The sequence below is a fragment of the Astyanax mexicanus genome, chromosome 9, assembly GCF_023375975.1.
Source record: "Astyanax mexicanus isolate ESR-SI-001 chromosome 9, AstMex3_surface, whole genome shotgun sequence".
In the NCBI taxonomy this organism is placed as follows: Eukaryota; Metazoa; Chordata; class Actinopteri; order Characiformes; family Acestrorhamphidae; genus Astyanax; species Astyanax mexicanus.
The window spans coordinates 32509264-32530471 of NC_064416.1; the positions used below are offsets into that span (position 1 = coordinate 32509264).

The following is a 21208-nucleotide window of genomic DNA, read 5'->3' on the forward strand; positions in this document are numbered from 1 at the left end:
CAGCTGTCCAGGTTAGCCTGTACCAACACTGTGAAAGAATGGCACAAGCAGTCACTTGGGTGGTAATATGAACGGTATGTCTTTAGTACCTTTTGTTAAAGGACATGTTTGTATTATACTTTTCTGTAATTGTTTTTTCCCTTACTTTTAGAACACACAGTTGGAACTGAAGGATTATGTACCTTTAAGGGGGAAAATGGACTCCTAAAATAACTTAGTAAACCTAAACACAAAAAAAAATCACATTTGTTTTGTCCCCAGTTGGTAAGAGGTCCCTTTTTTACAGGTGTGTATTCATAAAAATGTCCCTGAAGGTGGTTTATGCAGGAACACACACAAACACATGTCCTTGGTAAATGCACCTTTAATCGCAGTCTCTGCCTCCAAATACCAGAAGAGACAGAGGAGACAAGAATGATGACAGATTTAGAGCATGATGACCTTCTGAACCAAAGCAACGGTACAAAATAACGATCCAAATCACAATCAATATTTACATCATATTTACACCAGTGCTATTTACATCCGAGTATAAAAAGAAAAATCATACATCTCTTACAGCTGCAGCATGACACAGGCATCGTAAAATACATAAAATACAGACAGGAGGAGCTCTGGAGGAGGAGTGGCACTCTTTTGATTTTTACTTCTTTAGTGTTGCATATCCCTCCTTTAGTAAAGTTCTGGTGAAGGCAGAGTAACATTGTTCCAAATAATAATATATATTTTTTTACTTAGTTCTTAAAATTCCACATACACACCCATGCACACTCACCCACTCACTCTCTCTCACACACACATACACACACACTTACACAAACTTGTACAAATAGAGAGGGCACATGTAAACACACTCCATATACACTTAAATAACCATTTCTCGAAGATGACACTTTACAGGCTTACCGAAAAAATCTGTTCTTACTCCCTTTCAGCGACCACTTGACCTTTAAAGCGATGGGTCGGTCAAAAATCAAGCTTACTCCAGGTATAGTCAATCTTCTATCTCTTTTATTTGCATACTGTTTTTGTTTATTATTTGTTGTGTTTCATAATGTCGTCGATCCTTATTTTAGCAATCTTAAGGCGACCAGCTGAACAACATGCAGCTTGATTTAGGATATGTCAATATGTCTTCGCAATCAAAACGACAGAAAACGTATGTCTTGTGCGGCTTGTATTAGTTATTATATTATGTATTAATTGTGGGTGTGTTTTGGGTTAATGTAAAATATACCAATCAGCATTGTCACTTGGAATTCTCTTTCAGAGCCAGGTGTGCTCTGAGCAGAGGTAACTGAACTGTTCATTCCCTATATGTTGTGTTGATGTAGGAAAAAAAAAATATTTTCTATTCTGTTTATTGCTGATATGAAAGTATGCAAAGCTGCCCACAAGCATAGGTGTACTGTGTTGACAATTCACTACCAAGATAGCAATAAACGCCTGACTATTGACTTTTGTCTAGGCTTTTTTCAAACAGTAACGCACCTGTGTTTTCCATTGCCAAGACAGCAATATGCCAGAATTTACCTGAACACACACAATTTTCAGACCCTCACACCCATTGGCATAGATATATTCACAAGCTCCGTTGCTATTTAAACAATACAGGTTGAAGGCATGAAAATGCATTGTTGGTGGGGCGTCCTCACCTCACTTATGCTCTAAAATCTAGCAGAAAGAAGATAAACTGTTTTTCATATCCTTAATTTTGGATGAAAAACAAGAGAGCAGATTTTTTTCAAGAGATACCTCATCTCATCTCACCTCATCTCATCTCATTGTGTAAAAATGCCAAGGCTGACTGCATTCTATCCTGGCTGTGTTCAATCAGTTGGATCTCATTTTCATTACATTTAGTTAATCTGTTGCTAAAGGGGGTCAACCTATTTTCCACAAGTCTGATTTCTATAATGAATAGCTTTGTTTCAAAAATATTTCAAATAATAGTGTTTTATGTTTGATACATTTATCTTTGCCTAATTATTAATATAATTGTTTAATTTAATGTTTTATTTAAATACAATAAAAACTTTCTAGTGGCTGAGACAATTAACCCATCCACTTCTTAGGACTTTCCCCATCACTTACACTGCTTTAAACACTAGGATAAGGGTGAGGATGAGTGCATGCCTCCCCTGATACATGTGAAGTCATACCCTGCCTCTTTTCCAAATGCCACAAATGAATGCAGCACCACTAGGCAGCATCGCAACATGCTCTGAGGAAAGCACCAGATCCCAGCTCTCCCCAGATCTGTGTCAGTCAGCGTCACAATGGAAGTGATGAGGGGAGAGAGAGAGAGCTCCTGTGTCTACTGTACCCACCCAGAGAGAGCATGACCAATTGTACTCTCTCTTTGACTCTGGCTGCTGATGCCGAAGCTGCGTGATCTGGGATTTGGCACCGTGATTCTAAGGTCATAGTGTCCCATAATGCACCGTAGTCTGCCTGACCACCCAGAGCCACAAGGTCCAGATTTGAATTGGTTTTGATGAAGTGCCTTTCCCTGGTTGCATCCATATCCTCTTAGCAATGGCTCAAAATATGTCAGAAAGTCTTCCGTGGATAATAGAGACAGTTACTCCCACAAAAGCTTGGAAAATGGAATTTAAACAGTGTTATGGAATTTAAACAATGTATATTTTCAGTTTCTTTAAATGAGATACCTCATCTAATATCATGCATTAAAATTGCAAGATTGACTGCACTCTATCCTGGCAGAGTTCCAGCTGCACCTCATTTTTGTTACATTTAGTTAATCTGTTGCTAAAAGGGGAAACCTATTTTTCACGTTTGTTTTAATTTGCCTGTTGTATAAGTTTTGTATCATAAATTGAATTTACTTAATGTTTTTTTAGATTGAAGTGAAAAATCTGTCATACCAGACAAAACCAGTAAAAGCAGTTTTTATGTATTTATTTTATCCCATTTATCCCTCCCACTCAGCTGAACTCCCCCTATCACTAGTTATGCTCCAACACTAGGAGGATAAGGGCTAGGACATGCCTTCCATCCAATACATACAGTATGAAGTCAGTCACCATCTCTTTTCCAACTGCTGCTGATCTAGAATTACTCCGGTACCTCAGCTCACAGACACCTGTGCTGACCAACTTTACCTTGATGTGGGAAGAGAGCACCATCTACCCACCCAGAGAGAGCATAACCAATTGTGCTCTCTCTGACTCCAGCTGCTGATGGCCAGCGGCATGACTGGGATTCGAACCAGCAATCTCCTGGGCCACCCGACCACTCTGAGCCACCTGCCACCACTGCTCTTTTTGGAGTACTAATAATATATATTTTTTTCATTCACTGATTGTAGTTCAGATTTTTCTTTTTATAATGGCTGTAATCTGTAAACCTTGGACACCGGACACAAATCTTGGCTGATCGACTACTCTTAATAGGTCATGTAATCTGATTTATGTTTGAACCATCGCTTTAACTACAGTATATTGACTTGGTCTGACGTCAGCGAGGTCCTCGGCTCTCGCTCGGAGTGCGGTCTCACCGGGGGACCCTCACAGTGACCCTGCTCTGAGCCGCCCTGCCACATTTCGAGTCACAGCTCTAGTGTTAATCAGCAGGCGGTTGCTTGAGAGAGGTCCGTCGGGGTGAGCACTTCGTTATCGGGGCATCGCTCAGTCTTTCCCAAAGGTCAGCGTGAGGTCACGCCTCCAGCTCCTGGCTGTCTGCATAGTGGAAGCGGTTGAGTTTCTCCCGCTCTCGGTTGCAGATGTCCAGTTTGGGTCCCGGGTTGAGTTTGAGGGCGGGGGACGGTGCCGGGGACGGCGGCATGGTCAGTTCGATCTCCTCCGGACGGAACGCGGACGGCGTGGCCTGCGGTTGGGTTTGGTGTCCGGGGACTAGCAGCGTCTCACTGTGGTCCACGTTGCGGATGTGGGGGCAGAACTGCCGCTGGTTGTTGATGGCAGTGTCTGTGCTCGGCTGCTTGGTCCGGCGGCGTCGGTGCAGGCGGGACAGGAGCAGAGTGCAGGCTGAGAAGCCGCCAGCCACCAACACAGCCAGAACCCCCAGCAGCACCATGTACATGCTGAACTCTCCACTCCCTGGCTCCGAAACTGGGGGAGAGAAAAATACAGAGTTATATGAAATATAGTCATGGTTCATACACCTTTTACAAGGTAAAATTCAAGCACTTTTAAAGCACTTTCAAGGCCCTTTTTCAAGTTTTTCCAGCTCCTTTCTGCTGTGGTGAATTAATGATAACCGTGATATCTCAAAACTGCGAAACTACGACTAGCGACTATGCTACTGAGAAAAAAAATACTTCTAAGTAATTAAATAGTAGAAATTATGGATTTATTTGTGTTAGTTTCACACAATTTAAATACCAGTTTTCTGTTTTCATGTTTACCCTATTCATTTAATTGAGCAGTTACTGTAGTATGTCATATTAAGTTGAGAGAATTTATAAATACATATACTCAAAATGATTGATTTGGTTTTTGTCACACTGCAAGAGATGGTATTAGAGATGGCAGAAGGAGAAGAAATTAAATTTTGCACTTTTTTCTTTAAGAGGATTTATTTAGTCAGTTAATTATTTTAAAGTAAATGTAGTTAAATTTTCTAGAATTATTAAACACTTTCTCTAAAATTCCAGCACTTCCAAGCCTGGAAAACAGAATGTTAAAATTCAAGCATTTTCCAGTACGAACCTGTATAGTCAACTGAAGATGAATTGCTCATCAAACTCACTTAACAAGATCTAACTTCAACTGACAGCCCCAATTTTTACATTTTATGGATAAATAACCAGCCATTACTAAAAACAGTATGCAACATGTGGTTTTACATTGTCTTGATGAAAAATGCATATGTTGAACGCCTTATGTGCAGGAACATACACTACCGGTCAAAAGTTTTAGAACATGAAAATTTTCCCTTTATTTTTGCCATTTATGCTTTTCAGGGCCACTCAATAACCGGAACAAATACTAATCTACAAAATTTTGCAGTTTAGGGCCTTTAAGGACAACAAATGAATTAAAACTGAAAAAAAAACACATTTTACTATTGTCAAAAAATGTAAATTAGAAAAGAAGTTTCATAAGATTAAAAGGTAAGGGGGTCTTTTTTGGAAACAATTAATTGGTTAACATCTTACTTAAGTAGCAAAGAAAATAATCTGGAAAGGGATTTTAAAAAATGTCAATTTACAAAGGTTTTTTCTGTAGTAACAGTACAGTTGAGAACAGATTGTGTTCCTGAACTCTCTACTGCCACATTTACACATTCAGACTTTTATCATAATAACTAACTAGACAAAAGACATTCTGTAACTAGTGGTGTAACGTTAAAGAAAATTGTTTGGTACGTTTGGAACAAAATAAGGAGGCTCGGCATTCTGTATAACCTCAGCTTTATTAACCTCACAACAATGATTCTTAATTATAATCATGTTTTGCTCTTTTATTAACTGATTGTGGCGCTTTATTAGGAACCAAAACAACAGCATTACTGATGGGCGCGCACGCGAAAAAAAAAAGGGCGCAGCGCGCGCGTGAGGCAGAAAAAGGACGCAGCGCGCGCGTGAGAGAGAAAGAGGGCGCAGCGCGCGCGAGAGAGAGGACGCGCACGCGGGAAAATGAAGGCGCAGAGCGCGTGTGAGAGAGAAAGAGGGCGCAGCGCGCGCGAGAGAGAGGACGCGCACGCGGGAAAATGAAGGCGCAGCGCGCGCGTGAGAGAGGGCGCGCGCGCGTACCGCTTATTCTGCATGCGTTTACACGTACCGAACCGTGACCCCCGTACCGTGACGGTTCATAAAGAATACACATACTTTACACCCCTATCTGTACCTATTAAGAGTTTAAGTTTTTTCTTTAGAGAAATTACAGATGAGTCTAGAGAGCGGTGAATACGATTTCCTACACCTTCGAAAAACTGGAAGAGGTCTGGCTGACCCACATGGAAACAGCTTTAGTCAGGTGACAGGTGAAGTAGAGTAATAAAGTCATTGCTAAGATGAGGCTCTGCTACTGATAGTGGGTGCAGATGGATGAGACGTTCCATTTTTAAAGTTTTGTGGGGGTATTTAAAATTCCTCCATCCACAGTGTCTCATGTTTACAGGAAATACATCATAGAAGGCTAATTTTACCACCCACAGTGAACAGTGAGCGAAGTGGATAGTAATGATGGTGACCAGCATTCCACATATCCCACAGATCAGTGCAGCATTTTCTAGCTTGGCAAACATGGCAAAAATCCTGGAACATGATATTAGCTTTTTAGACAATTCGGCATAAGAGATTTTAAAGCTATTTTGGCCCATTAAACAGGTTTAGATAACAGGTTTTAGTTTTAGACACAGAGATTGTTTTACCTGATGCAAACAAATGGCTAGAAGTTGACTTATGCATGCAGACCTGCAAACAGCAGGACCGAAAGGTCGTAAGAAAAATAGGAACTGGCTGAGACGGGGCTGATTTGCATCGATCCTAAGCTGCAGATTCTCACAGCCTATCTGATTTAATGTCAGACCGGCGTGATATATTACACACAGTAAAACGCCCCCTAGATTTCTTATCCTATTAGAGCTGTTTTTTTAAAGCCTGAGATGCCCAGCTCTGTCTTCCTGCAGTAAGTGCTAGCAGTGGCGGTGTAAGAGATTGTGGGACCCATCTTAAATACATTCATCATCAAATAAAAATAGTTGCACCCAGAAGGAATCAAATGAGAGAAGTTAAACTTAATGGGTAGTTGTGCCAGATTGTGACTGGAGTGACTAATGATGTCCATGTCCAGAAAGCCTGGTTTCATAGTATAAGAAAGCAATTTCATGTGATGCCAGATCACCTTTGGTCTTCATTACATGCACTTTGACATCTTAATGCTATGATAATGATATCCTGCACCCTGTGAACCTACTTTTCTAGTGTTCTATTCCCACAGGACAATGCTCGTCCACATGCTGCTGCCATCCCAAGTGCTTGCATTGAAGAATCATTTATTTTGAATCATTTATTGTTCCTCGTAACTTTTATCTTTCTTCCGAATAGCATTACAAACTCACACTATCCCAATCCAGCAATTAATATATACTATTTATTAAGCTTCCCCCATTTAGTATTATAAACAGTAAAAAGTACTGTAAATATGTGTTTTATATACCTTGGCAATGCGGCCCATGGCACAGGTCCTTCAGGCTCATGCAGTCATTTCCGTAGTAACCTTCAGGGCACGCGCACATGTACCCTCCTTCTGTGCTCCGACACGGCACCCCCTTCTGGCAGGGGTTTGGATTACACATATCCACCACGACCTGTGGGAGAAGAGTGGGAAAATGTAGATGTTCAAAACACATCAAAACTATTCAAATTCAGCACCACCCATAATAAAATGTTCATCTATAAATAAATAAAAGATCTAGGACCTGGAAGACTACTGGTACTGGTATTGGCAGCTGATAAAAGAATATTTTAACAAATCAATGTTAATTTAATTTAAAGCCTGTCATGATTGCAACCTTTTGAAGGAGAAATTGTTGAGATGGACAATATTATTGTAATTTTAAGATACTTTTATTTTACTGACAATGTATAGTAAATCATATACATAATAATGCAATCATACCTTTTTAAAGAGCAGAACTTTTAATTAATACTGCTTCAAATACAATATTTATAAATGAATACTATTTTTGTGCGTGTACACAGTTTGTATTTAGAAATGCCATTTTTTTCTATATGGTGAATTAAGCTATCTGGGAGCTTGTGCCCTTTTGTAGTGTCTGGGAACTTTAATGTATTTCTTTCCTCAGATTAACCACGTTACAAAATTGATTGAGGCTGGTGGCACATTTTATTTAGCAATAAAACACAGCAACTCTTACTGTTGAGTTCATTAGTTTTTTTTTAAGTTCATGCTCTCTTTCTCTCTCTTTTTCTCACTCTTTTTCTTTCTCTCTCACTCGTGTGGGCATGCATACACAAACAAACAGCTAATGACACATTTCCTGACTTCAAGCTATACTAGGGTTTATTGTCTTTATTAAAACTCTCAGTTAAACTCAGTAACTTAAAAACAGATTACAAGATAGATTAGATTAAAAAGCATCAAAACTACCCTGAGATATTACAATACAGTATAAAAAGGCTGTAAATATCACAATACATTTTCATCACTGTCCTTCTCCCAAAAATACAGTTAAGTACCAGCATTTATCCAATCATTTAAGCATGATTTAGTAATTTTAATTATTTTAAGGGTTTGGCAACAATAATACAAATCTAACACTGATTGTTTAATTCACATGGAAATACCCGTTTCAAAAGCTTAGTCTTAAGAATGAAAAAGTGTGATTAATCGAGATTAATTAGATTTTTTTTAATCGATTGACAAAACTTATTTTTATACATATTAGTCAACAGTAGGAAAAACCTCTATACAACAGTGTTTTTTTGTTTTTAGCTCAGAAACCAGTATTGTACAATAATTCCATAATATAGTTAAGATGATATGCTTAAATAAATCAAATTCAGACTGCTCTACTGCTGTAAATGTACTGAAAAATCCCTTCCCACAACCTGCAAGTCTTATTTACGAATGTCTGCACTGTGGACCTATTTAGCAGTATTAATAAATGGCTATAATCATTTTTTTATGAGTGTGTAGCTATTATACACTTTAATACAACAGTGTGCTAAATTTGATTCTATGGGCAAAGAATAATAAAAATGGGCTGTTAATGACCTGATTAGTTTGATCAGTTGTTTTGATACACTGTGTTAGATCAACATGGAAAACAAAAATAATGTTATTTTAAAAAGGTTGTTTAAAACTTTCAGTTCCGTAATTTACTAAACAAAACAAGTGGAACTGCAGTGTCATTAAACTGGCTCTTTGGGGAACACAGACTAGAGCTTTAATTGAAATCATGTTCTGAACTCTAAAAACAGAATGAGTTAAAGAATATGAAGAGAGACCCCAGGCTGCTCAGATCTTATCTGAACCTGACCTGACCTGAACAACATGACGTTTTGAGTACAAAAAAACAACATTTCTTTGAAAATTCTTTGGACCTGAATTCCCATCTCCCCACAGACATCCACCCACCTAATCTAGGCCAAAGGAAATATTTTGAATATTCTACTTTTTTTTTTTAGCGAAAAAAGTAAGAAAAACCTTTGTTATAGTAAATTATTTATACAATACATTTTTTTTGCATACCCTTATGTTCACTAGCTCTCTGTACTGGTGTGATTGTTTTGCTGTTGAGTTCAAATATCAATAGTCAACCGTTTTTCTTAATAATTATATACAGTACTTTTAATAGAACTTGTTATAAAGGTCAAGTACTGTCATTAGGAACAACTAGTACAACAATTAGTGCCTTTTAAATCTACGTAGATCTGCTTTGCCTTTCTTACCAGCATACAATAGTTACTTTTTCTTTTAGATCTTCCTTTAACTTCCACTGTTCCCCGTAATTGCCATTTCCTCCTCATATTTTGCTGTAAGCATTTTAATCGGTACAGGATTGGAAGAAATCAGTAGGCCAAGTATATTCTACGTGGACTGGAGCAGTTTTACTGCATTTAAATGCATCTTTCCTATGCACTGTGCAGATTGATCATGTATAAAAAAACTGCTTATATTAACAAATACTAAATATTAAATGGTGGAATCCAGAGTTTTAAGTAAAAAGCCTCACCTCACAGTAAGTTCCAGTGTATCCCATTGGACAGTTACAGACCATGCTCCTGACACCCTTCTGCTCCACACACTGTCCTCCATGCAGACAGGGGGCGCTCTCACATGCCCCCACTGCTGTATGGCAGTGTTTACCAGTAAAACCCGGCAAGCACACACAGAGTGAACCCTGCAATTTAAAACCAAAAATAAATAAAAAAAATACCCTGAGTTAGACACAGAGAAAAGAAACAAAAAAAGAGTATAGGCCTATAGCTTAAAGCAACTTCGCTTTAATTCTATTCTTCTCCATAGTCAAGTCCTTTATTTGCATTCAGCACACTAGCACTAGTGCTGGAGTGATCTGGGATGTGAACTGCGACTATTTAAAAAGTGAAAAGTGAATGTCGTACCTCACAGCGCCCCCCGTTGAGACAGGAACCCTGGCAGCTGCTGTTCCCTGTAGAGTTGATGATATTTAACACAATCAATAGGCAGTAGTGTTTAAACAGCACAGCAAAGAGCTTCAGCAACACAGTGGATAAAACAAAATGAAAGAATTGAAAGGTGCTGGCTAAATAATGGGTTTATTAATAAAGACATGCAGTTGGCATTTTTAAATAACACAGGATTATCTAGGCGCTAAGCTCAGAAAGTCTCCAAATGATCACAAAGTTTTATTAATATCAGGCTTTAGCTGGCTGAGGTTGTTTTATTTATTTCATATTTTTATCCCATTTTCACCCCAGTTCACAATGATGCCCCAACACAAGGAGGGTGAAGACTAGCACATGCCTCCTCCAATACATTTGAAGTCAGAGCCACCTCCTCTTTTTTCGAACTGTTGCTGATGCAGCATTGACGAGTAGCATCACAGCGCACTTGAAGGAAAGCGCAGTGACTCGGTTCTGATACATCAGCTCACAGACGCAGGCTTTTGCTGATCAACATCACCATTTGGAGTGATGAGAGGAAAGAGCACCATCTACCCACCCAAAGAAAGAGCAAAGACAATTGTGCTCTCTCAGGGCTCCGGCAGCTGATGGCAAGCTACATGAATAGGATTCGTACATGAACAGCAATCTCCCGATATTAGTGGCAGCGCTTAGCCCGCTGAATCACTCTGAGCCCCTAGCTGGCTGAGGTTTTTTTTAATGTAGAGATAGAACAATCAATTGGCTATGTATCAGTTTCAGAACAAATGTCAGACAAAATACACAACATTTCTCTAATTTAGCCAAACATATATAGGAGCTAAACTAAGCAGCGCTATCTAGGCCCTATATGTAATTCTAGAACTGGAGCACACATGCTAATATTTGCTAAGAAAACGCAAATTTATATAGGCTAAAGCAAGACTTTAAATCTATAGCAACCAGACCACCTACAGACTCAGTACATTTTCACTATGAAAATGAATAAAAATGTGATTTCTTTTTACATTTATTTTGACTTTTATTTCATTTCAGACAGTACCAACCCAATATATTTCATGTTTTGTCTGCTCAACTTCATTTAATTTGTGATTATACATTCATTCCTGCTTTTTTAGGCCTGCATTACATAAAAAAATTGAGACAAGAGTAATTTATGGTTAGAAATTAAGTTAAAAGTTAACTTGTGCAATGCATGTGCACTATGCATGTGCACTATAAAGACTGTATTCAGCTTAACACTTTCAGTATAATTGAACATATTAGTATGATTGCTGCATGTGTAAAACTGCATCGATCCCATACTCACTTATATCACAGTTTGGCCCCACCCATCCAGGCAGGCAGTCGCAGAGGTATCCACCAATCAGGTTTCGGCAGGAGCGAGCATTGACACAGATGCCTGTATCACACTCATTCATATCTGTAAAGGATCAGAAGCAGATCAGAGGAGGTGTATTATTATCAGGGCTGGGTGGAAATGGGATGCATGTAACAGAGAGATCGGATTGGATAGACCAATACTCAGCATTAAGTAACTTGCACTAGATTAGAACATTCTTACATACATTTCATAATAATATTTTTTATAATAAATAATACATTTTATAGTAATATTTTTTTACAGATTTTTCTGCTCTAACTCCAGCTGCACCTGGTAACTGTCCTCTGCTTTGAATGCTGAGCTTGACTAAAGGAATGCTGAGTTTGACTAAAGAAATGGCCAGGCTGTGCTTTGATAACGCCCCTATAGTGATACAAAGTAATTACACACCACCACTGTATCCACTGTACTGTCTTAGTGATTCTACAATGCCTAAAATCTTCAGTCACTTTAGAGGGTTTTCACACCAGTATCACACCAGAGCAGTTTGTTTGTGGTGAGAACGTGATCCGTCCTCGATTCGACCCAAGCATCAAACATGATCTTCAAGTTTAAGCTAAACTGCTGTTCAGGTGCAGTTTAACCTGATTAATTATCCAGATAATGGGTGCAGTGTGTCAATTGGTCTGTAACACAGAACTTTCTTGCTCCAACAACAGACAGCTCTGACCAGAAGATCAGAAGATGCACTGTGCTCATGTGGATTGTTAGGGAGCATTTTAATGCATTTAGGTTTGCGTCTGTTTGAAAACAAACCAACATCAGGAGAAAGTAACTCATCAACTGATTCTGACCAGAGAAACAAACTACAAGTGTGAGAAAGGATTAGTTTAGCTTAACATGGCTAATAATGACTGGAAGCTAGTCAGTTATCAATATTTCAATTGCAAAATGCTAGTCCTTATCTTACTGAGTGAGCCACACCTTTTAAATATTGATATAGTATACTGACAAAAAAGTCAAAAAGGTCTATTTTGAATGTACTGCTTTTATCATGTCCCGAAAATTAACTGTTTACTATACAACCGCACCTAATTTATTCAAATCAAAGCGTATTGTCACATTCCAGTAACAAAGATGTACAGGCGAGTAAAAACTTAAGTTTTTGATACACTATACAAAATTTTTAAAGTCTGAGCATATTATATACAGACTGAACATAACAATTACACTACAAAACTGTTTTTGCTATTTTTTTATAGAATCTAAACCAACACAGAGCACACACTACACTACTGGGCATAACGGTGCACCAGCTTGCTGCAGTGGTTTTTTGTGCTGCTATTTGTGCAGATGAAAATAAAAAATACTTAAAAAAACACTGTTTGGTAAAGTTGTGGGTTGGGAGAAGTGGGTCATTCATTCTCAGCACTGCGGTGACACTGATTGGCATGGAGGTGGTGTATGAGGTGATAGTGTGTGTTGTGTTGGTATTAGTAGATTAGACACAGCAGCAGTGCTGCTGGAGTTTTTAAACACCTCATTCTCACTGCTGTACTGAGAACAGTCCACCAAAAGCCTCCTGCCAATGTTAAATTCAAAACTAAAGATACTGTACATCCCGTCTCCTTGCTGTACTTTTCTCATTAAATCTGTCACAAGCTATTCAGAGCATTTAATGAATATGTTAACTTACAAACAGGTCCATTAATTATCTCTATATTAAATGAATGACTTTGTGTCAGCCCAAGGTGCACTTAGCATAATTTTCCCACGACACAGGTGTTCCTGTTCCAGCGGTCCCTATCAGTTAACCTGGATCAGACGAGCTGATGGCGGGTGTGTTGACTGTTTGTTTAATGATTAAAGTGGGGGGTCGGAGTTATTTGGACAGGGCAGACTCCGAGGCATGTTCAGTCATGGGAGAATCTGTTTCACACTCGGCTGCCCCCCCCCCCCCCGTGCCCACTTCAGAGCCTGTTCCCCGAGAGTGTATCACGGCCTGAGATGTGCTCGTGTGTCAAAGTGACAACGCAGAACTCCCCCGCCAGCATCTTTAGACGTAATTTGTCTTTGTGAAGTCGGAGCAAGGTTTCATCACAGGAGTGTGCTGTCCAACCACAATACATGGTTCCACTAGGGGTGGGATGAGACACTCATCTCACAAGAAGAGATGAGACAAGACATTGGGTTCACAAGACAAGACAAGATTTTTACAATACACAGCTCCCAAAAAATTAGAGACCACTTAAAAATGATAAGTTTCTTTGATTTTACCAAATTGAAAACCTCTGGAATATAATCAAGAAGAAGATGGATGATCACAAGCCATCAAACCAAGCTGAACTGCCTAAATCTTTGCACAAGGAGTGACATAAAGTTATCCAAAAGCAGTGTGTAAGACTGCTGGAGGAGAACATGCCAAGATGTATGAAAACTGTGATTAAAAACCAGGGTTGTTCCACCAAATATTGATTTTGGCACTCTTAAAACCTTTCTTTGCAATATTTGAGGTCTGAAAGCTCTGCATGTTTTTTTGTTATTTCAGCCATTTCCCATGTTATGCAAATAAATGCTCTAAATAACAATATTTTTATTTGAAATTTGGGCAATTTTTTTCCAGAGCTGTATACTTTTCATTAAATTCATTCAAGTTAAAACATATGACTGAAACAGCACGTGAATTTTAAAATGTTTTATAAGCAATTGAGGTCAATTATGTTTTGCTCTGAATTATAAATTAATTATGTTATGCAGTAAAATATAGAACAGTATGTGAGTACTGCAGCTGGTTCTACCAAAAACCCAACAATTTCACTTCTGTATGATCTTACATGAGTCTCTTCAGACCTCTGTACTATTGGCAAACTATGACTGAATCTCTATCGGTTCTATGTGTTCTCCATGTTTTTTTTCCTCATAATTATTTACAAAAATGTAAATACACATCACAGCACAGACAGCAGCAGCTGTGATTGGTTTGCTGAGCCACCCACACTTTTTATCTTTACATTACTTTTACTATTATACTTTAAGTAGTTTTGAAAACAGAACATTTACACTTTTACTTGAGTAATAAAAGAGTTGATACGTTAATACAAGTATTAAAAACCCTATTAATTATATTTCTACCTGAGGAATGAATTTCTGTACTTTTGTCACCTTTGCCTGTTTGAAGTTTTACAGACCTTACATGCAGAAATAGATGTTTATTAATAAATTAATTGAAGCTGAGCAGACCAAAAAAGATTGAACTCAAATTAGCTTGAGGTTTCTTAGCTGTAATTCCTTCTACACTGTGATGTGAGGAGCAGGTACGGACGGAGACGAGCAGGTGAGGACAGGTACAGACAGGTACAGACAGGCTCAGGCAGGCATCAGCAGGTCTGGAGGAGCGCAGGCTGGTATATACAGGATCAGAGAGGTGCGGGCATGTAGCTAATTACAGACACCAGTACGGCCAGTGGAGAATAAGCACGTGCGGATGTGTGTGTGTGTGTGTGTGTGTGTGTGTTTACCTATCTGGCAGGTCTTGCCGGTCCAGCCTGGAGGACAGAGACACTGGAAGCCCTGCGGCGTCTCTCGGCACGTGGCACCGCGCCCACATGGAGATGCGTCACACTGCAGCACCGCTACAAAACACAAATCAATATATATATATATATTATATGCGTCAAACACATGCATAGGATATCATAATTCATAATTATATAATGCTGAGGACAAAACAAATTAGGAAAGGTCAAAATCTGATTTTTGTACATTAAAAAAATGATAAAATTAGATTTTACCTAATAAATAAATAAATAATAACTTTAGAAATGAAACTAAAATTAAATAAATAAAATAAAGCTCAAATAATTAAAATTACTAAAATAATATTAAAATATTAATGTAAACATATAAAAAAATACAAGTTAATAAATAAATAAATCATAAAAAATATGAATATATTAATATATGAATAATAATAAACTAATAAATAATAGAAAACTTATGAATAAGTAGTTGAATGCAAACATATCCTAACAGCAATACCCCAATTTCTATCTTCCCTACAAAGTTTAAAAAATGTTTAAATCTACTTTCCAAACAAAGTGCTACAAAAACACATATTTTGGCAAATTATATAAATTATATATTCTCAATAAAGTCAATATCGATTATAAGAATAAGCCAAATATAAGGATATTGCATTTTACTTAACCTGTTTCCAAAGTTTATCATGTTTAAACTCTTGACTTGATAAAAATAATACACTATATGTCCAAATATTAGTGGACACCCATTGTAATTAATTAATTCAGATACCAAATGCACCAGTTGCTGACACAGATGTGTAAACTCACAGATGTGAATTAATTAACAGGTGTCCCAATACTTTTGTTTATTATTATTTTGTTTATTCACAAGCACGCTGTTTCATCACACCACTCATCCATGTAATAAGTCCACCTCCAGCTATTACACACACATTCTCACACACACACACACACACACACACACACACACACAGAGCCCTCAGAGCTAGCTGAGTGTTATCGTAAGCATGCATTAAAATGATTAGGAGGCGAGGATCGGGAGGCGGTTCAGCCGACTGACTGTAATAATTTGAGTGTGAGTGAATTTAAAGCAGTTATGAGAGAGTTCATAAATCCAGCTCATGCATACTGATATACTTGTGATCACTTATATTCACTGCTTGAAATCCAGCTATGAATACAAGTAATATAATTATTGGCAAAGTACTGACAAACTTAATATGTAGATCCTGTGGTTGAGAGAGAGAGAGGAACTGAAGTGTGTATTATGGCAAGCCAACTAAGGCAAAACGTGTGGGAAAGAAACGCCCCATATGTAAAAATATCACATGTCCACACGTAAAAAAATCACGCGTTGACAGATAAAGACGTTATCTTTTTACGCATAGAGGCGTAAATTTATGCCGTCTGCACATCACGTGCTTTTTTACCTGTACAGAGGTAGATGTGAAACAGGGGGTACATCATAGTCACATGATTATAATGTTTCAGTTACGTGGACCTTACCCTACCCTAACCCACGTAAGCGCCTTATGAATATGAAATACAAGAAGTTGCATGACATCATGTGTTGTCAGGCTGCCTTATTACAATGCAAATGTATGCATAGGCACGTTTACTGATTGGATGTTAGATGCCAAGACTTGTATACACGAACAGTTTTACAGTTTGCCTGTACACATGATTTTTTTTACGTGTGGAGGCGTTTCTTTCCCACACGTTTTGGCTTATTTGGCTTGCCATAGTGTATCCACACGTAGATACTTATATTTTTCTTTAGTACAGAAACAAAAACTACTCACAGAACTATTTAAAGGCTTTGTTCTTTGCAGTGTAGATGGTTCTTTATAGAACTATTTAGAACTGTGTTTACAAGTCAACGAACACTTCTACAGTACGGTATACGAAAGTAATGGTACATTTGCTCAGGCAAGAGCTTAACTTGCTTGTGTTTCAGTAGGTGTCTCTATCACCTCAGGAATATCTCTACTACATTTTAGTGGATCTCTGTGAGGATATGATTACATTCAGCAACAAAAAGAACATAAGTGAGGTCAAGATTTTGGATAATCACCACCAAATCTCTTCTAAAACTTCCCAACTCATCCCAAAAGTATTGGATGGAGCTCCATCATTGCAGGGAACACAGATCCACTGCTCTACTGCTCAATACTGGTGATGTAATAACCCTCTAGCCCTTCTTTTTCCTCTGATCCAGAGAGTCCTATTCTATTGGCAGTATATTTCTTTCAGCATAGACTAGAAAAGCAGTGTGTGTGTGTGTGTGTGCCTTTGCACATCTGTGTCAGTTGGATGAAAATTGGCTGAATACATTTACTAAAAGAGGTGGCCACACATTTTTGGACACTGTACCACATAGTATACTCTGTGTGATTGGCCAGGAAGTCTACGCCACCGTATGGTTGCCAAGCAACTTTACAATCAAAGACAATTGTGTGAACTGCACAAGGGTTCTACATAGCCTCATTACCACAAAACTGAAGTGACATGTGCAGTCATCTATGTGTAGCTGGTGTTTTATTATGGCTTTGATCATGTCTCAGCCAATCAGAGGTTAGAATGAGAAACGTCTGTTTTTATATGTATACAGCTCTGGAAAAAAATACTGGACGAAATACTGGCTCTAGATGATCACAAGCCTTCAAACCAAGCTGAACTGCTTGAATTTTTGCACCAGGAGTAAAGGCATAAAGTTATCCAAAAGCAGTGTGTAAGACTGGTGGAGGAAACATGCCAAGATGCATAAAAAATGTGATTAAAAAACAGGGTTATTCCACCAAATATTGATTTCCGAACTCTTAAAACTTTATAAATATAAACATGTTTTTTTGCATTATTTGAGGTCTGAAAGCTCTGCATTTTTTGTTATTTTAGACATTTCTCATTTTCTGCAGAGAAATGCTCTAAATGACTATATAGTTATTTGGAATTTGGGAGAAATGTTGTCTGTAGTTTATAGAATAGAATATAATAACAATGTTCATTTTAGGAAAACACAAACCTATAAATAGCAAAATTAGAGAAACTGATTCAAAAACTGAAGTGGTCTCTTAATTGTATTTATCTATATCATTTAATTATATGATTTGTTTTATTAGGTATTAAGTTGGTAATATCTGATTATCTAAAAGCAAACAAACACTGGGATTAAAAAGATTTGCTGAAGTAGTTTTTAGGAAATGCTGTGAAATGCCTGAACTCACACATCCACACACACACACACACACACACACACACACACATTCGCACAGAAATTTTTCTCAGGCTGAAACTTTCTCACACACCCGCTTTTTCCACTGATGACAGTCACATTACATCAGTGCCACTGCATATCCTGCCTGTGAGTTGTGTGTGTGTGTGTGTGTGTGTGATGTGCGTGATTGTTGACTGTTTGTCTTCCACATTAATCAGTGTTCTTTTTCTGAAGTCCTGATTGGAATCTACCGTCCGCAGTGGAAATGTCAGTTGCGTCTGAGTGCTGCTGATTACACTGTACACAGGAGAGGGTGTGTGTGTGTGTGTGTGTAAGCCTGTGTACCATCTGCACAGGTGGGTCCGGTCCAGCCATCTGCACACGCACAACTGAAGCCGGTCTGGTCCTCCACACACGTCGCCCCGTTCACGCAAGGAGACGACAGACACGCATGTTCCACTGAGAGAGAGAGAGAGATAGAGAGAGAGAGAGAGAGAGAGAGAGAGAGCATTATGAAATGAGTTGGCATCAGTGTTGGGAAAATGTTTTCCTCTTTTATCATAACATAGCCAGTAGCTTGATAGAGGGCACTTCTGAATAGGGTGGGTACAGGCACAGATTTAGGAAGGGCAGATGGGATGAGTCTCCTTTTCCCCAAAAATAATTAGCTTTCAACACATACTCCTTTGATTTTGAACACTGTACATGCTTGTGATTAATAAAGATGTCATACAACACATTTATTAAGTAGTGACCATCCAACATTCTGGCCTCACTTAAAACGTATTGTTGCATGCAATCAAATCCTCACAGCAGTGTTCCAATATCTAATAGAAAGCATCAGTAAAACAGGAAACTGCCCACAGGAAGTACAAACCTGCCAACCTTGAAACCACATGGACATTATTCAACCACTTAATTATTTACATTTATAACACTTCCCCAACCTCACTTACATTCAAGTACACTTTACTCATGATTGGGTATTCACATATTCTCATTCTCTTTTTAAAACTATATTTGTTACAGATGCATATTTATATTATATTTCTACGTCACATCAGTCACTTTCATAACCAATGTCATTGCACATTGCTCTGTTAATTATTTAATTATTTAATGACCATTAGCAACATCTACTGCACTGCTCTATCTATCTATCTATCTATCTATCTATCTATCTATCTATCTATCTATCTATCTATCTATCTATCTATCTATCTATCTATCTATCTATCTAATCTAATTTTATTAGATTATTAGATTTATTACAAAAAATGTGTTTGTAAAAGGATTATATTGTACTAGCTTACACGTTTTAAATGGTAATAATTGCTTACTAAATATATTTATCCAAACAATACATTTAAGTATTTTTTTTACTTGAAACAAACAAAAATGTAAAAAAAAATCAACAGTGCAAATAGCATGTGCGCATATATGTAACCCACAAGAGGTATTTAAAATAAATAAAACAATATGTGTTCCAATGGCAAAATTAAAATGTGTTTTTTATTAGTGGTGTCACTTAAAAATGATTTGTATTAATCACAACAATATTCTGTGATTAATCATAATACAAATCATTATTATTATTATTTTTTTATGCTGGTATTTCCCTGTATTTTACGGGAGGGGGCAGTGATAATAGTGTAATGAGGTTATAATCTTATAATATAATATTATAACATCATAACATTATATTGGAAGATTGTAATTTACATGACATCTGTGTGTGTGTGTGTGTGTGTGTGTGTGTGTGTGTGTGTGTAAAGTTTGTAAGAGTAGCAGATGGCTCTGTAGATAGCTTGCTGGATTAGCTTTCACACGATAAACATTGCAGTTGTCAAATTGTCAGGTCTGGAAGCAGCCTACAAGATGTTGATGGCTGGCTTATAATTTAATTGGATGGTGCACAATTCTAAAACCAGCAGTGATACTGAGGTGTTTAAGAACTCCAGCAGCACTGCTGTATCTTATCTATCGGTACCAGCGCAACACATACATTAACACATGACCCACCACCCAAATAATACCTGCTCTGTGGGGTCCTGATTGTTGAAGAACAGGGTAAAAGGAGGATAATAATGTAGAGAATGTAGAGAAACCAAAGAACTACAGTCTACAGGAATGCAATTTGTAAACTGCAAAGTTGATCACATCACAATTAGGGCTGGACCCGAATATTCGGGTATTCGGATATTCGTTCGTTGAGTAGGTATTCGGTTTTTAATTTTGGTATTCGGATATTCGTTTTTTTTCTCCTTTCCAGAGTTCCACCTCACTCTTACCACTTCTGTTCTCGCGGGTCCCGTCAGAATATCTTGCGCGCGGGACAGAACTGAACTGTTATTGGCTGGAGCGGGAGTTTAATCCAGACGATGCGGGAGCAAATTAATAAATAGTTAAGAAAACTGGAATAATTGTAAAAAAAAAAAACCTAAAGAAAACTCTCAACGCGCAGGATGGACCGACACACACACGCACACACCGATGGTGTTTGGACTGGGGTAAGGAACGGGACCACACTATTCAGCGCTGAATATAAGTAAATTTGAAGCATTAAATGTAGTTTATTTAATTTATATTAGGAACGTGGGGCGGGAGCGGCAGAAATGTGTATGTGGCGGGCGGGCGCGGGATTAAAAGAAGCAATTTTTTTGCGGAGCGGTAACGAGACAGAAACGCGGGAGCGTGGAAGAATGGGTTTCTGAATGGGCAGACCTCTATTATACATGATAAAAAAAATGCAGGCTCTTCGAAACTGATTTATATAATAAAACGTAAGGGGTAATGTGGCAACAGTAGGGGCTAAATCGGTTACAAAAGCCTGGCCTACAAAAATGATGTCTGAACGAATTTCCTCTTATCTAATATAATTTAAAATGGTTTAAAAATGTAAAATAATTTCTAAGCAAACGAAATATTTAATATTGAGCTTATAGCCCAAGTGCAAAAATACAAAATCAGTAATACGGCTATGCCCTGCACAATCCTTTAACCGAAATAGACCAAGTACAGTTTACAAT

The 21208-nt window shown here is 38.0% G+C and overlaps 2 protein-coding genes across 2 annotated transcripts in view; one reads left to right on the plus strand and one right to left on the minus strand.

The window, feature by feature from the left end:
• Positions 1–21208, plus strand: part of cfap45 (cilia and flagella associated protein 45) — a 239992-nt gene that overhangs the window by 158517 nt on the left and 60267 nt on the right. The gene's annotated exons all lie outside the window — the stretch shown is intronic.
• The window catches only part of LOC103028656 (protein jagged-1b), a 98290-nt gene continuing 77430 nt past the window's right edge, over positions 349–21208 (minus strand). Inside the window, exons 8-14 of the mRNA XM_007251005.4 lie at positions 18525–18638; positions 14942–15055; positions 11409–11522; positions 10079–10125; positions 9688–9855; positions 7146–7296; positions 349–4091 (exon numbers count right to left, since the gene is read on the minus strand). Coding sequence (XP_007251067.3) covers positions 3679–4091; positions 7146–7296; positions 9688–9855; positions 10079–10125; positions 11409–11522; positions 14942–15055; positions 18525–18638 — 1121 coding nt within the window. The 3' untranslated portion in view covers positions 349–3678. The remainder of the gene's footprint in view (positions 4092–7145; positions 7297–9687; positions 9856–10078; positions 10126–11408; positions 11523–14941; positions 15056–18524; positions 18639–21208) is intronic.